Raw genomic sequence first — 17,988 nt, 5'->3', positions numbered from 1 at the left:
GTGCCACTGTGTCTTTAGTCTACGATAACAAACAAAGGCAGTGAAAACAAAACTCTCCCTCCATGTTTTTATCATCATGGCTGCTTCCCTACAAACTGGTGTGGGCAGATTTACAGTAAAGCAGACCACCTCCCTGACCTGCGAAACACTGGGGGAGATTTTGTGGGGAAAGGTCTGTTTACCTTTGGGCAGAAAAACTCCACACTCTGTGAGGTAAAATAAACCTTTTGTGTGTGTGTTTATATATCAGAGCCGCGCTCCCTAAAAGAGGTTATTGTTCTTTAGATTTCATAAGAGAGCCAGAGAAAGAAAAACAAAGACGTGCAGGATCCATGTTTGTACATTTAGAGCAGATGTGTGCATGTATCTGATTTGTGTGGTTGCATCAGAGGAGACTTAAGAAATCAGTACAAGGATTCTGGTCATAAAACATCCCACCCTTTTATAAGTCGATTCTTCTGTGATCACACGCTGACTCCTACACATAAGTTTGAAGCAGGAAAATAAAAAACCCCAAGTCCACACAGGAGTAAAAAAAATATAAAAAAGTTTATTCTTCCGGTGGTCAACACCGTTAATCCTCAATAAATATCTGTCCTCTGATAAGTAAAATATAGACTTCCATATATTTGCTCTTAAGTAAATCAATTATCGAAACATCACTCAGTATCTCCACTTCAAGTTATGCTTACTTCTTTTACCTGTAACACACATTTTCAAGCTTTAAAAGCAATAGTTCAACATTTTTTGAATAAGCGTCGATCACACAAGAACCAAAAGAAGACATAATTCAGCTCCATCTGAAGGAGGCCGATATTTTAAATAAATCATGAGGAAATTTTATGAAAATGCAAATAAATGTGTATTTACAGCCACTACTTAGGGGCTGCTGTATTGAGAAAAAAATGATTTAGAAAACATGAAGTAAAAAATTGTTTCCTTTTGATTCATGTATAATGTGTTACAGTCTGTGTTATCTGTTCACACGGGTCTAATGGCTAATTTTTTACAGTGGGTCACATGATTCAAATATGACACAATTTGTCTCTTTCTCACTGTTTTCTGTTTTTGCGACTTTTCAATTTTCCCCTCAAATGAAAACGTTTTTACAGATATTGGTGATGATGAGTGGAGACCCACAAGTTGGGCATATTGTATAACTTTACTAAAATGTAAATTGATGCATTTGTAAATAATTACAAAAGGGTACAATATATTATGTGGTGAGCTTCAGAGGTGGAGAGAGCCAGTCTAGCTTTCAGGTCTTTGAGCGGAGCTCGTCTTGGCCATAGCTTCAGATTTAATGAGTCAGATATGAGAGTGGCATCAATCTTCAATCATCTAACTCAGTAAGAGTGAGCAATAACCTCAAAATGTCAAACTCTTCCCTAAAGGTTCTCTGCGTAACTGTGCTGTTTCAGGTGTAAGAAAGACAGAGTATCTCTGTTCACTGTGTTATTACCTCCCTGTCTCTCTGTTTGTGTGTGTGTTGGAATTAATCCAAGTCTCTGCTTTCCTCTTGTCTTCTCCATCGTCAGTTGAAGTGGTAATAATCTGTTCCTTCCTTCAGCTGCAGAGAGTTAAGGTTCTCCTCCAACACACCTCCCGTCATGTCCTGCAGATAAAACAACATGTGAGAATCAACAGGAAGAGAAAACACGATGGAAGGCACATATGCTGCTGAAAACATTAGAAGCATTATGATTTGCCCTGTTGACTAAACTTATTTTCATGGTCCTCCGCTGTGTATTTTATTTGAACTGCTCTGATCTGAAGCCAAAGGTTATATACAGACTAAAGACATCCAGACTGACCCACAGTAAACCAGGCTCAACCTCGGCCTATGAGAACAGTTCAAATGAATATATGTGTTGATTATAGTTATATGACATCTGGATTTAAAACGTGTGTGATTGAGTCCAGGTGTTAGCGTGTATGTGTGGGTGTGTTTCATAGAGAAAGAGAGAGAGGGAGCATGATAGAGTCCAGGTCTCCTTGTCCTCTGATTACTTTTCCCAGTTCCCATAATTGAGCAATTAGTAGCCCCCGTAGGTGGGGTCACTCTAGATTTCATGTCTGAATCTTGCTGAGTGATAAATAGGCAATTAGAGATTTGGCTCACTGAATTGCTATGTGTGTGTGTGTGTGTGTGTGTGTGTGTGTGTTACTGTATATGAATGAAAAATGATTAAACTAGAAAATATCTATATCTATGGAAAAGGGCTCTACAATAGTTTTAAGTAGAGTCAGGATTTTAGACAACAAAATGTATAACAAAACATGATACATGTAAACTGAACTGTGACAAAAACATCAGATGTTTGTGCAAGCACCTCGTGATCAAAGATCAGGCTGCTGTCTCGACCCATTTCCTGACTTCCTCATCCTCTGTGTGTGTGTGTGTGTGTGTGTGTGTGTGTGTGTGTGTTATGTCCTGTGCCGGGCACACGCCCTTCATTATTATGTCATTAACTTAGATTACAGACCTGAGGGACAGAGGGTCAGAAACAACAAACATACAACACACAACTGCTCACCAGTTTAACACAGACGATGAAGGGGCCGGAGGCAGCTTGGTAGTGCACAATTGGGATTTTTGGCTTCGGTATTTCCTGGGAGGATATCATCGGAAAGTTGCTTTATTACAATTATCATTGGCTTGATGACCTTGCATTTCTATAACCATAATTAACATATTACACTTAAAGGTACAGTGTGTAGAATTTTGTGATATCTGGTGTTGAAGTTGCATGTTGCAGCTGAACACCCCTCACCTCACCCTCTCCTTCCAAACAGGAAAAAGAACCTGTGGTAGACTTTAATTGTCACAAAAACTCCAAAGGTGTTTAGTTTGTCCAGTCTGGACTAATGAGGACCCCCTCAATGTAAATATAAAGTATTTAAATATAAAGGGCCTTTTCTGGGGTAAACACAACTACAATTCGTACAATTTAGATGAAAATAACTTGTGAAAACATCATGAGGATTATTCTACATTAAATATCTGCCAATAGTTCCCTTTCACCTAAATCTTACACACTGGACCTTTAAGTACTCATGTGTTGTGGACCTCACCTTGGATTCTTCGTATGTGTAAAACCCTTTCTGGATCTTGTTCTCGTCCACATCACAGAAAGCTTTGACCTGATAAATGGATCAGAGAGGTGATGAGTGCTGGAACATGTTCACATACTAAAACTTCTTCAACCAGTTATTTTCACTGGAAGACCAAAAACACTGGTAAAAAAAAATTTGGTCAACGTATCACAGATGAACGTAACATACTTTCTTCCGATTAGCCGGACTCAGGCATCGGTACAGCTTTCGGCCCTGTTTCCCAGCGTTCCATATGGTGAAGCTGTTCCATTGGCTGAGAACTCTCTCCTGCAGGAAGTCCACTCGCAGCTTCCAAATGGTTTCCCTGGAAACGGATGAGGAGAGGATCAGAGGATGTATCCTACAGATCTGAGTCAAGATTATTTGCTCAATTTAGCATGAAAAAGCTTTTATTTTATATGAAAATATAACTAGCCTTTAACCACCTCCCAGTCCCAAACCTTCCTCACCCAACCCTCACCCTTAACCCACTCCTCACAAACCCTGACAATTATTTGTTAATTTATTAATTAATTTAATTCAGAGGTCGATCAGTTTACACAATGCAAAATCCATATATTGATATTTGGACTGCTGAGCATTATATTGTAATGATTCCTTGTTTTATTGCCCAGCATTAGAATTATGTAGCATGATGAACCTAATAAAGTGCTCAGTGTGTGTACAGTAACCACTTCCTTCCCCCTCTCTGTCTCTCACAGAGGCATGCACTGATACTGAGCGCTCTCACCTCCTGATGTAGACATCTGATTGTGTCTAAACGTGGGCCTCAAACAAACCCAAACCCACCACCATCCTGCAGCACGGGTGGTCTCTAGATTTACTTCTAATACATTCTCTATACAGACTTTCATTCAAAGACATGGCAGCAACATGGCAGAGATTTGCTATAAACTGTATCTGCATACACACACTGAACCTTTCATCCATTTAATATCCTGCGGATCAAAAGACAAACACACTTTCACACACGCTGGTATAGATTCACATACACAGCGGGTGCACAAACATATACACACTCATGCAGGCACACCCACATTTATAAACACAGACTTTCCATGTTGAGAGGCTCCTCGTCTCATATTCTCTGTGACACCATCTTAACTTTCTCAACACTCAGTTGTCAGTTTATTAGGAACAGCTCAAACCAAAGCAGTCTGATACAACTGCTCTGCAATAAATCCTCCATTCATGAGGGAAGCATTGTTCAGTTTTTATTGGTACTGTGTAAAATGTAACTTTATCCAGCTCTGAGCCTCACTCCAGGCACTGATGATTTTGAAAAGTGCTAAAAACTGGGCAGGGGCCTGGGGGGGTGACAGAGGTGGAGCCGGCTGTGAGAGCAAAATTTGTAGGCCATAAAAAACAGAGAGCGACACAGAATCATAAGACACCTTTGCTAAAGAGGACTCTACAGAAGTGGAGGACTTTTCCCTCAAAAATCACATGGAGTGGGCATTATGCTACATCCACATTAGCACTTTTTTATCTGAAAATGCATGAACTCTGCTACAGCCCAATGTCCGAACGACTCCGGGGTTTCACAGCTACTAAAATGGAAGATTGCAAACGCTGCTGGCCCTGCTTTATTTTGAAAACTTTTAGTCGAGACTGGCTCAAGAAGTTTGGAAATGATGACGAAGACACTCACAACCGCTTCTTAATTTGGGTCTATTCAGTCACTATGTAGCCTTCGCTAATTCATCATGCTCCTATCACATGACTCTCTTCCAGAAGAACAACCAGAATAAGCCTTGGGTTACGCTCTCGAGGCCGAGGCAATCAATCAAGAGGGACAACTGACCAATAATGTGCTTTACAAAGTTTGTCTATAAACAGATTTTCCACAGTCCACTATGAATCCGGTGAGGGCGTTAACTTTGATAAAAATCAGATGACACAGAGACATCCCTCATTAATTCAATTCTACAATCAGATGTTGAGATATATTGTGTTGTGTTGACAGGTGTTCCTATTATTTTGTCCACCCATTCAAATCAATGAGTGTAGGCTATAAAGCTAAAACTGAAATAACAAACTTCATGAAAGGAGGATTTATTACATGACTGTTGGGTTAGACTCTTTTAGCTAGGTGTGTGTGTGTGTGTGTGTGTGTGTGTGTGTGTGTGTGTGTGTGTGTGTGTGTGTATGTGTGTGTGTGTGTACATACATGCACGTCTCTCTATAGTTGTGAAGACATTCCTTGACATAATACATTCACCAGCCCCTTACATTGACCATCACAACTTAACCCTCAAACAGCCCATTGGAATTGTGAGGATCAGCCAAAATGTCCTCACAATGATTGTACTGAACCAAAATTGACCATCATAAGTATAGATAGACATGCGCACGCTTTTGTGAGTGTGTGTGTGTGTGTGACAGAAAAGAATCATACAGCCAAAGAGCGGAAATGGGTAGGCTGTGGATAGGAAGGGGTGACAACAAGTGGGGGAGAGTGGAAAGTGGGCAAGGCGAGCTTGAAATAGGCCTACGAAAATAGACAGATGATAGATGAAGACAGAGGAGGATGATCGCTGAAGGAGTGCGTCAACGCAGGCAGATATATGAGCAGTGGACAGACGAAGAGGAGGAAGGAAGGAAAGAGGAAAGGAAGGAGGGATAACAGGAAAGAGGGGATGAAAGGGAGCGAGGTGTCGGGGGGCAGGAAAGACCTTCTTCTTTGGTGTGATTTACATTTTGAAGTAGAAACACACACACAGACACACAGACACACACACACACACACACACACACACACACACACACACCATTTAAAACACATCTGTTAACAAGTTCAGATTTCCTTCCAATTGCATCTGAGAGATACTGAACAAAAAAGAAAACATGATGAAAATTTCCCAAAACATTTTTATAGAAAATGAAAACATGTGTATGTGCATGTGTTACAGTATCAGAAAATGAGGGAATGGAAGCGAGCAGCTGAGAGAATGTGGAAGATTAACACGCCATCCAAATATGTGTATGTATATGTATGAGTGCAGCTGAGTGGGGATGAGGGGTGTGCGGTGAGACTGACTCTGTTACTGAGTGTGTGGCGGCTTTCTCGTGGTAACGGTACACCAGCAGGCACTGGTTGACCCTGAACAGATCCCCTCCCTGACGAAGACTCTGGTAGAAGAAGAGCAGATCCTCTGGGACTCCCTGGAGAGGAGGAAGTAGAGACTTTAAACCACTGAATAAATCTGAGCTGTGGGCAGCGAATCAGAGGTATGGAGCCAGTCTAACCTTTCAAATATGTAAATTTAACATGGACCGATAATGAAAACTGACAACAGAGGGATGTTATCTCAAGTGAGATCAGAAAAACCTACACAGAGGCTTCACCCTTACTACATTACACTACATGACATTACATATCATTTAGCTGTCGCTTTTATCCAAAGTGACTTACAATAAGTGCATCAACCATGAGGGAACAAGCCCAGAACAGCAAGAATCATGTAAGTACAATTTGCTTCCAAAAAAACATATAAGTCTAACATTTCACTTGATCTTATTTTTTAATATAAACACCAGAGTTGACAGTGGCTTATTAGACATCATATTCTTAACCAAGGTGTAGTCGGAAGAGTTGTGTCTTTAGTCTGCAGCAGAAGATGTGTAGACTTTCTGCTGTCCTGATGTCAATGGGGAGCTCGTTCCACCATGTTAGTCCGCAGTGAGGGAGCAACTAAGTTGATTGGCAGATGCAGAGCTGAGTGGACGGGCTGAGGTGTAAGGTTTGACCATGTCCTGGATGTAGACTGGACCCGATCCATCCCCAGCATGGTATGCAAGTATAAGTGTCTTGAAGCGGATGCGGGCAGCCACTGGTAACCAGTGAAGGAAGCGGAAGAGTGGAAGAGCAGTGTAGTGTGAGTAAAGTTAGGTAGGTTGAAGACCTGTCAAGCTGCTGCATTCTGGATGAGCTGCATGGCTCGGATAGCACTAGCAGAAAGTCCAGCCAGGAGGGAATTGCAATAGTCTAGGCGTGAGAGGACAAGAGCCTGAGAAAGTTCTGTGTGAGAAGGGGACGTATTGTGCTGATGTTGTGCAACATGTAACTACACGAGCGGGTTGTTGCAGCAACGTTGGCAGTAAGGGAGAGTTGACTGTCGAGTGTCACACCCAGGTTCCTAGCGGTCTGGGTGGGAGTTAACTACGACACACTACTCTGGAGTTTCAGAGCATCTAAAGCAGAGAAGTTTGGAAACGCTGCAGATCCCAGAAGAACAATATGCATTATCAATCAATCAATCAATTCTGATTTGTATCGCCCACAAATCACAATTTCAAACTGATTCGGAGGCAAAACACTTGTGTTGATAGAGATTGTGTTATTTTGAAAATGTTTTTAAACTAAAACATAGTTGTATGGATGTAGCCAGAGAGAGAGAGCACTTTGGAAACAGTTTTGGCGTTAACTCTCACCTTGCCTCCCTCGTCAAATGGTCCGACCTTCAGGAACCAGTTCCTTGAGCAGAACCATGTCGGCATGACAACGGTGGGGCCATGAGATGTGAACATCTGAAACATCAAAACAGTTCAGAAAAGACCCCTTGGATAGAAATGGAGCAGTTATCACCAACCAATTTTTTTGGGGGGGTTGATGCTGACATCAATATTGAGGAATAAAAACTTTCCAATATAATATATAGGCCAATATATATATATATATATATATATATATATAAATGCCAATGATGCCTAAAATGCAGCTATCAAACCCTTACTACAAAGGAATGGACCTGAGACTTAATATTTTACAGTTCAACCATAAACTTTTGTTATAAAAAATACAATTACATAAAGAACTTAAATTAAGGACAAAATGAATATAAAATGCAAACATAAATGCATATCTTTAATGCATTGTTTATTCTGTGAAATAAGAGTTCACATATTGGTGCATATCAGCAAACATAAACACCAAACCTGAAATTGCTGTGAAAGGCTCATATTGGTTAATGTTATCAGCTAACCAATATATAATTTGGGCTCTTATATAAATAGGTCTTCTATTAAATCTAAATGTTAAATGGTCTGTATTCATACAGGGGGTTCGGTATCTTGCCCAAGGACACTTCGGCATGCAGGAGAAGACTGGGCTCAAACAGCCTACCCTCTGGTTAGACCGCTGTAACCCCTTGGCAAAATAAGAAAACACACACACACACACACACACACACACACACACACACACACACACACACACACACACACACACACACACACACACACACACACACACACACACAGAGTTCAGGAAAGAGCAGTTAAGTTCAGTTTGACAGAAAAGAACTTCAGTGTTGTGGTTAGAGAACAGACTGAAACTCAACCTCCATATCAACCAGAGCAGCGCTTGGCTCAGGGTTTGGGGGAAATTTCCCGTTTGGCTTCTAAGAACAAACAATCAAATGAAGAGGGACCGAGCACAAGTTAAACGTCCCCTCCTGCAAACACGGCAGGTTAGAGTGAAGCCACATGTGCTGTCCCACAGAAGTGTGTTTCCTGGAGTGTGCAGGGGAAGGGTACACACTTCCATCCTCTCACACATGATCTCTGCCTAATGAGTTTGTTTTGGCCTTTTCTCCTCACTCTGACCGCAAACTCTTTCATACACAAGGACCACATTACAGCCTCCATATTTCTTTCTCACTTTACACATGCAGCCCCCAACCCATTCGTTCCACTGCTGCCCACCTCTGCAGACCCCCTCCTCTTCTTGTTCCTGCTTCTCTCTGTGTGTGTTTTGCAACAGTGTTTTTCAGTCTGAGGGCCATTCCAGGTTGATCTGTTTTTTCATGCCACTAAATCACTGCTGTGTCTGTATCTGTGTGTGTGTACATTTGTTCGGCTGTGTATATGAAACTGTTCTTGGCTGAAGCAGAATACTACTGCATAACTGAAATGCATCACGGATGAAGAAATTTGAGAAAAACATCTGGATTCAGCCAGTCAAACAGCTGGACAGAATCTAGTGAGTATAGTGTGTGTGTGTGTGTGTGTGTGTGTACTTGTTTTTGTTGCCTCTTTAGAAGCTTTTCTAGTCTTGTCAGGACCAGACATCGAGGGGACCAAAACCCAGTTCTAATGAGCAAAAATATAATTTCTGAAGTCCTGGTTAAAGTTAGGGATGAGGTTTGTTTAGATTATCCACAATGGATAGTCAATGCAAAGTCCTAATAAGTACAGCTGCGCAAACCTCTGTGTGTGTGTGTGTGTGTGTGTGTGTGTGTGTGTGTGTGTGTGTGTGTATGGACCATTGTATTATAAGGGGAAGACATACGGTTAGGTCTAGGCAAGTAGTAACTATGGTTAATGTTATAGTGAGTCTCAAGGAAATTAGTATGAGTCAATGTTATGTCCTGTGAAGTCACGGAGACACGACCCTGTGTGCATGTCCACCTACAAACTTCTCTTCTCCCTTTTGTTGTGATATTGCAACATTTCGCAGATGTAAGCTAAAGCCAAAAAGCATGGATAAGAGGAAAAAGAATGAGTTCTGGGAAAACAGTGGAGAGTGTGTGTGTGAGAGAGTGAGAGGGAGAGAGAGAGATAGATATGATGTGCATGTAGTAGTCAGTGGGGGGTGACGGAGGCTTTGAATGACCATATCTAATACAGATGAATCCTCAGGGTCCAGCTCTGGCTCATGTTATACAAGCACCACCCTGAGTAAATCTCTGGTTTAACTCAGTTAGATTCCATTTCTTTACTTAGAGACTAAAGTCAGATAAAGTGAAGGAAGAGAGGGGGAAAGTAAGGGAGCTGCTTTTTAAGCCTGCAGAATCAATGTATGATCTCATTCTCATGCTCCATGAAACTTAATATCATATAAATATCCTGGAATGTCTGCTAAGGACTTATGCAGACTCTCTCTGTGTGTGTGTGTGTGTGTGTGTGTGTGTGTGTGTGTGTGTGTGTGTGTGTGTGTGTGTGTGTGTGTGTGTGTGTGTGTGTTGGAGAGAGTAAGTCCAGGTTGTCTTGTATCCTAGGTGACGGTGTGTTTTGTTCAGACATCTCTACATAAACACAAATAGAGCCAGTGGTTTCATTTTTAAATCTCTGGCTCTCTTATCATAGTGATTAATGAGACTTTTCAATGAAGTAAAAAAAGAAGTATTAGCTTTAAAGTAGTACGGAGAATGTTTCACAGCTTCAAAACAACCACTACCCAGTCACTGTATTTAGATTTAGCGTGTTTGCAAGTCATCTTTATTCCAATGCAGGAACAATGTTATCATGATATATGACATTTTAAACTTAAACTGCATAAAGATGGACGACGTGTCTCCACCTCCTCCCACTGTATGAATATTGGGTTAATATAATAAGTATACCTTCAAAAAAATTATCAAATGGATAAACGAGCGGAACGCTATGTGTTTCATAACCTTTTTTTAAATATCCCCTACTCCCAGCCTTTGTGCTAAGCTAACCGACTGCTGGCTGATGGATGGACGATGTGTCTCCACTTTTACCACTAAAATGTCCCAGGTAATAACGCTGCTATCTTGTTCTTTTGATGTTATCTGCAGCCACAGTGTGTAGTAGTGATCATATAGTAGAGCTGCAGTAAAGAGGTCGAGCGATGCACATGCTCAATCAATCATAAGTCAGTCCCAGCTGTCAATCATGACGTTTCACTATTTTATAGCAATCGAATCACTAAAACCAAACTAAATAAAATAAGCACATCAGTATGATAACATCAACCCAAAATATATTTAACATGTACTTTGACACCGAAATTCTCAACACGCTGCAGGGATAGCAGGAGTTTTGTCCTTCCTCCTGCATGCGCTACTCAATCACCACCCCTCGCCTGAATGTTCTGGAAACTCTCCTGTTGCTATGAAAGCGTCTGACCTGGACATTCCCCTGCTATGTGGAAAGCAAACCAAAGGTTTTGACACATTTTGCAGAGTTCATGTCTGAAAACAGCCAAACAATATTTCAAGGGATGAATTGGCTGTTTCCCAGTCAGATTAGTTTTAGTATTTTAGAGCCAGCAACAGACAACATTTTGACATGTCACAATAGAAAAAAGCACTGTTATAAATAATGAAAATAATGATGGCTGAATTCCATTTAGCTGCTTCAGTGTCAGGGCACTGGTGGTGTGCAAACCTGTACTTTTCCCACTCTGACAGGTCACAGTATCTGCTGTGGAACAAACACTCAATGTTCGGTCATTGTGACCCACACTTGTTTCCTGCTGGCTCTCTGTGTTGTTGCTTCAGTGTAGTTGTTTTAAAGTGGAAGGAGGAGGTGTAGCAGCAAACATGGATCCATCCCTTTGTCTGCCACAGTCTGAAACTCTAGCTCCACCAGCTCCAGAGAAAAATCATTACCTTTGCCAAGGAGGTTATGTTTTTTTTCCTGCATTTGTTTGTTTACATAAAACTACAAGACAGATTACCACAAAACGTGGTGGAAGGATGTGATATGGGGTCAAGGAAGTAACCATTCCATTTTAGTGCCGATCTGGATCAGGGGGCTTATTGAGGAATTCTTTTTCTCGTTCTATAACATTGTGAGATGGATGTTTGTCAATATTTCATTGATTTCTCAGAGAATTCATTAAGCTTCATGAAAAAAAATCAGGCATGTTCATGGGACTGACTTTTAGTGTGTAAAATTTGACGAGTGTGCACAAATAAAACTCCAGATCTAGTGAACATAAATGTGGTTTCATATAGGGAATGTTGGGTCTTTACGGTGGTTTGCATGTCAACAATTCTTTTTGTGCCATAAAACCATTTTGTTATCCAGTCGGTGCAGATTATGATTGTGTGAACTGTTGTTTTTAGTGATATCTTGATTCAAAGTAGCACTGTAAATGTTAATGACTGCTGCAGGGTCGGTTGGAAGAGAGTCTGCACAGTGAGCTCACAGTTCGTTTAATCTGCAAAATAAAATCATCTTTTCCACTGCCGACAGTTTCCACTGTCGCCTACGGTCAGCATACAGCTGGCAGAGTGACCTTCTTCCTCTAGAGGGACAGAGATGGGTAAAGAGGTCAGGACTAACGCTGCGTTCTCCGTCCAGTCCACGGTCACATTTCCATGGAAACTGAGGGTGGCAGGTATGTTTCCTGTTTCTATCTGACCTGGTTACTGCCTGGCACATGACCTCATACATACACACATTTCATACAAATCCTCACACACATTCTGGGCCGCAGATGCAGGCATATACCTGTGTCATGAGCTGCTCCTGAGTGATAGTGTTGATCCAGCGAGTGTAACGCTCTGTAGATCCCTCTGGAAGCCTCTGAACTCTACAGCCAAGCAGCTGTCATCATGAAAAAACACATGCACACACTTATAAGCATAAAAGAACAACATTTTGAGAGCCGATGAAAACTTCTGGAGCCCTTTACGAAAAATGTTACAAGAGAAGGTAGACCTTCAGAATAAGGGTACAATTTTGGCAATTGGCTGATACAATATTTTGAAAATATGGGGCGCCTTCTCATAATCTTGTGGGTCAAAAAATGTATCAATTAAACAGGAAAATAAAGGCCAGAATGAAAATATATGTCAGTTGCAGCACTGGATAAGTATCTGGCATTTTTGACATGTACAAGCAAAACCCCTGAGGAAAGAACTAAATGAGACGTAGAGAAAAGAGAGGTGATAAACAGCTGAAAACAAACCACAGCCATAAATATTACAGCCAGAACAGAAAGGTGCAGGTTGTTTGTGCAGGGCAGCAAGTCTGCTGTCTCGATGCTGTCTCCCTCACTTCCCTCTCACACACGACCTTTGACCTCTAACCTGACAGGCCTCGGAAAGCATCAACACCGGATACGCAATCGCTCTGCATGCCAACTGCATAGAAGCTCACATTCACACGCAGCTTGACTATTTTTTTTTTACTTGAAGGGAGGGAGTGGTCAGATGGCCAGATGGAGAGAAAGAAAAAGAAGTGGGGAGTAAAGAAGAAAGGGAGGTTGATGGAGGCAGAGCTCAACAGAGCATGAAGGAAATGAGTCAGCAAAAATAGTTTTGGGAGAGAACTTACAGCGTTTGGATGGAGGAGAGAAGCTTCGTACTGCAGACGAACTCTGTGAGGCAACATGACGTCATCCTGGAGAAGAAAAAAAACAATTTAAACAGAATCCAAATGTAGTTAATAATAGGCAAAATAATTAAAGTATATCAAATGAAATAAAAAGAATTAAGAACATCACAGTTTAGCTTACATGATTCAAAAATATAAACATGCTTTTCTGGACTTCTCAGGAAGGAACATACACAGAAGAAAATAAGAACATTAAAATAAAGGTATTAATTGAAATGTAAGGTTTTATAGGAAAGGTGAATACGAGGAGTGTTGAGCAGTGGAGATGATAAAGCAAGAAACAAACAGAAGATATTTCCTGAAGGAGTTAATTGAAAAGAGTGAAAAGAGGTCAGGAGTTGAGATGTTGTAGCCTTTGATTTGTAGATTTGGCAACGTAGACTTCAGACGAACATCTACAAACACACACATACACACAAAACACATGTAGTGTAAATCAAACACAGTGCTCAGGTCATTAATCATGTGTTCTGACGGCTCTGTCAAACAGTCACCAAGTCGCTGAGCTCTGAATGTGTATATGTGAAGCCTGTATATTTGGACAAACCACCATGATCTAATTATTTTTGACTGACTACTGTGTGTGTTATGAAAGACATCTGAACAATGAAATAAAACATGCTCCACTCACACACGTACACAAACACGTACATGTACACACACACACACACACACACACACACACACACACACACACACACACACACACACACACACACACACACACACACACACACACACACACTTACCGCATCCTGAAAGCACAAGTTTTTCCCACAGCTCTGAGATATTGCCTTATTCTTTGCATATCCCACTGAAACAAACAGTAAAGTCTGTGTTTAAATGTGTTTGCTCTTCACATTTCTATATGACTTTCATATTATTATATTTCCATTCAACCATGTGCTAGCACTCATCATATTCAACCATTTAACATGTGACAAGACGGGAAACGCCATATTGTCATTTACAAAAGATCAGACAGAAAACATGCAACAGCAGAAGTGTCAGTCAGTTGCATGAGACAGATGTTCTGTCACAGTGATCGTCAAGCTCTTCCAACGCATCTTTAATTCTGACTCATGTTTAATGTCTACCATAGTTTTCATTGATCTTTTCACTTATACAGTGCACACAGACACCTCCGCTGCCTCAGACGAACAGGAAGAAATGGAACGATGTGGAATGGGTCAGGAAAATGTTCACTTTCTTAAACATTGCGAGATAGGGTGTTTTTCATTTCTTTAAAAAGATTTCCCAGATAATAATAATTTAAAATCTTGATAGAAAATCCGGCAATATAGGGAAATGATATGATAGATGTGTGATATTTGGTGCAGTTTGATTGGATTCAATGAGAATGTCGAGGAGGAATGAACTCTACTGCGTGTCAGTCTAGTTTGATTGTTTGATGGTTGGTTGGTTTATTATCAGGATTACGCAAAAAATACTGGATGTAAGTGAGTGTACTGACCTCCTTTTGGCTGAGCAGAGTTGTGACCAGCGATAACCACTGAGATGCCTCTCGCCTCCAGGCTTTTCCTCCAACCCTCCACCACTTTCCTGGAGTCATCCTGATGTACAAACACAAGACAACACAAAATTAAATCTGATACTCTGAGACTTTGGTGTTTACATATGTGAAACCACACACACGTACAGTGCTTGCGTCATCATAGACAGACAGCTCCATGGATCCAGTGAAGTCTTGCTCTGATACGGCCTGAAGACATTCATCCAGCCAGCAGGATGCATTGTACACTGGCATGACAATACTCTGAGGAGAGGAACAAGAGACAATCACTACACATCAGGTTCTTAAACTTGCAGTCAACTCATGACTAACAATCCTATGTACATCGGTTTTACTGCCTGGTTGCACCTCTGATACTGAAACTGATACATGGAATAACACATATACATGTGCAATGACAATTCACACACACTCCATACAGTTAAAGTTGTTACTAAATTTGTAATGAATGTCACGATGTACGTTTGAAACTATAGTATTAGTTTTGTATTTGACTTTTTTTAATAGTAAGCTCTTTCTACCTTGAATTATTTAAGTATTGCACCGCTGAGCTGACCGGTTTCTTCTTGAGTTGACTGCATATGACAAATAAAACTTGAAACTTGAACACTGCATGGAAAAATAATTGATCAAGCACACAAATCACTTTGTCTCTATTCAAATGTACAGCAACGAAGCTCTTTGTCAGTGTTTAGATAAATCTAGACCCCCGAGTCAATAAGTCAGTCCTATGACCAGCTTACTGAGCCCTGTCCCTTCTGCTGAGCGTCTCCTTTAGCTCCGTGCTATCTGTAAGAGTCGCTGAGTGCATCACCCACCACATCCACTTCTCTCCCCGCCTCCTCACGCTCTCCTCCCGGTGTCTCTGCTCCTCCACCTCCCCCGGTGCGGAGCCTCTTCGGTGGGTTCATGGCAACCGAAGAAATAACACGGAGAGTTTTGTTTATAGAGACAGTCAGTGACGGAAGTGTAAATCACGCCGGATACACGTGGATCAATATGTCGACCAACACTCGTGTTGTAAACTTTCTCGATGATAAATCAACGAAAACAAACCACATCAATTGTGGCGAAAGTAATAATTTAACAAACGTGTCTGAAAGAGAACCACAGAGGACTGAGGCTCCACGACTTCCGTAAACAATTAACTCTGGACGCTCATTGGCTGAGAATGGACTCACTGGATTGGCTGCTGCTGCTCCTCTCCTTCTTCTCCTTCTTCTTCTTCTTCTTCTTCTTCTTCTTCTTCTTCTTCTTCTTCTTCTTCTTCTTCACTGAAGTATTAATTTACATATTTGAAATATGATTTTAAATATCTAGAGTTTTATGTATCATATCCTCTGTGAGTCATACACTTTTACAGCTTTGACCGTGAAGTCATTCTTTATTCTCTGCAAAAACAAACTAACAAAAGCATAACGTTTCTACATGAATAAATAATTGAGATTAATATAGAATATATCCATTCCGAGATAGACATCTCATCCTTAATGTTCAGTTTAATTGTGAATCTGCAATACATTGGATTTGTTTACCATGTGATGGTGTTATACATTTTGTTATTCGTTACATATTGTACTTTATTTTCTATTATTTGCATTTTGACTGTCAATATTTATTGATTTAGATTAAACATGTTATGTCATGGTCTTCCTCAGTGGAACGAGTTGTCATGGGGATGACTCAGTTGTCACATGATCCTATTGTATAGATTTATTTATCACCTGATGATGTGTGACCATATATGATGATAATTGTTTCCAAGGTCAGTGATGATCCTTTGTGCTCAAATAGTAGTTTGAGCTTGGACATTTATTGTTGTTGTTGAATGAATTTCATCCTAAAACTAGATTTCAGCATGAAATTAACTTTTTTCTTTTGCTTTTTAGTTAAATTCATGCAAACCAGTGATAAAATGAACAAAGCAGCTCCAGCTTATAAATCACTTTATAATAGCTTGAACTGTAGTTTGAGTAATCATTTATCCAATCAGAACAACAGAACGTTACCTTTGGCTTGTTACGTAACAAGGACAACTACACTCATGTGGTGAAATCAAGTTCAAGTAAATTTCCAGTCTTTGAGATTTAAAAAAATAGTAAAGCAGACAGTTGTATTTTTCTTTCTGTCCTTTTCGTCTAGGTCAGTTGCAGTACTGACATGTAGCCGGTCAGCCTCTGTCTCTGTGGTCTTCCTCTAGTGTTGAACAGGAATCAGATCAGTGTGTTTTTCATGTTAACGTTGGCAGCCACAGCATGGAAGGTTTGTCTTGGTGAGGGAACAGAAAAACAGGATGGAATGAAATGTTGTTTTTGACTCTTGTTTTCATCAAAGATAATCGAATCATGAGAGAGGGAGACACTGTGTGTGTGTGTGTGTGTGTGTGTGTGTGTGTGTGTGTGTGTGTGTGTGTGTGTGTGTGTGTGTGTGTTCCAGCAAACACAAGGTATCTGATTCAGTCCAGTCTCTTTAATGGTATGTTTTCTACTATTGTACCAGCTGCAGGTTTTTAATTGATATAATAATAACATTATAACCGGGATTCAAGTCAGGAAACAAACATGAGTCCATCAGGGAATGGAAATCCAAACTGTAGATGTATTTCCAGGTCACAGATCTGTCAGCCTCCCTCTAATCCTCACATTAACCCTCATCTGTTCCAATAAAAAAAATCATGTCCAGTAAAAAGACAAACACACACACACACACACACACACACACACACTCCTGCCTTAGACGGTGCATAGTTAAGAAATTGCATTGATTGATTGAACATTATTTGTGTGTGTCTGAGTCGATTTCTCCTGTGGAATAGTTGACCCCATTGTGGCAGCATCATGATCAAACTAATCTGAAACCATCACTCAACAAATATCATTTTCTTAGATTGACGCCTGCTTCACTGTGCACAGGGAACAAAGAGGGAAACAGACGCATGCCCAGGCTAGGAATTATTTTCTTTCTAAGTTTGTTTGAAACCAAGGGAAACTTTGGCCTGGTTCTTCTGATCAGCAAACACACACCCATTAAATGGAATTGAATGAAGGCTGTTTTCTTGTGTGTGTGGTTGAGAAAGCATCCATTTATTGTGATGCATTAGGGGAAGGAAACCTGATATTTTGTATTTTTGTCTAACAGAGGCCAATGATGCATGATTAACTTGATTATTAGAGGTTAAGACAGAAGTTACGAGCCCAGTCTATGAGTCTGTTTTCCTGTGTTTCCATCTCTCTGCACTGCTC

The 17,988-nt window shown here is 40.6% G+C and overlaps 1 protein-coding gene and 1 long non-coding RNA gene across 2 annotated transcripts; one reads left to right on the top strand and one right to left on the bottom strand.

Annotated features, from left to right (window-relative positions):
- Window positions 1–530: 530 nt before the first annotated feature.
- b3gntl1 (UDP-GlcNAc:betaGal beta-1,3-N-acetylglucosaminyltransferase-like 1) lies at window positions 531–17,093 on the bottom strand. Its single transcript, XM_020083923.2, has 12 exons — window positions 15,565–17,093; window positions 14,873–14,989; window positions 14,687–14,786; window positions 13,962–14,026; window positions 13,153–13,218; window positions 12,325–12,420; window positions 7,552–7,647; window positions 6,158–6,282; window positions 3,286–3,421; window positions 3,076–3,144; window positions 2,538–2,612; window positions 531–1,615 (listed from the first exon to the last, which is right to left on the bottom strand). The coding sequence occupies exons 1-12, from the start codon at window positions 15,655–15,657 to the stop codon at window positions 1,535–1,537; spliced, it is 1,119 nt and encodes a 372-aa protein (XP_019939482.2). The 5' UTR covers window positions 15,658–17,093; the 3' UTR covers window positions 531–1,534.
- On the top strand, window positions 7,673–13,185 carry LOC138411200 (uncharacterized). Its single transcript, XR_011243855.1, has 4 exons — window positions 7,673–9,100; window positions 10,545–10,620; window positions 12,067–12,211; window positions 13,014–13,185. It is a non-coding gene; the product is annotated as an uncharacterized lncRNA (long non-coding RNA).
- Window positions 17,094–17,988: the final 895 nt, after the last annotated feature.

This window comes from Paralichthys olivaceus, chromosome 8 (assembly GCF_024713975.1).
Source record: "Paralichthys olivaceus isolate ysfri-2021 chromosome 8, ASM2471397v2, whole genome shotgun sequence".
Lineage (NCBI taxonomy): Eukaryota > Metazoa > Chordata > Actinopteri > Pleuronectiformes > Paralichthyidae > Paralichthys > Paralichthys olivaceus.
The sequence above is the reverse complement of the archived record's forward strand: the minus strand, read 5'-3'. Positions and strand labels throughout refer to the sequence as shown.

Excerpts from the sequence above, each read along its gene's own strand:
- b3gntl1 (XM_020083923.2), bottom strand. The coding sequence starts at position 15,657 with ATGAACCCACCGAAGAGGCTCCGCACCGGGGGAGGTGGAGGAGCAGAG. Across the intron at positions 14,787-14,872 it reads TCTATGATGACGCAAGCACT|GATGACTCCAGGAAAGTGGT; the intron begins GTACGTGTGTGT and ends TTTGTACATCAG. Across the intron at positions 2,613-3,075 it reads ACACATACGAAGAATCCAAG|GAAATACCGAAGCCAAAAAT; the intron begins GTGAGGTCCACA and ends ATATCCTCCCAG.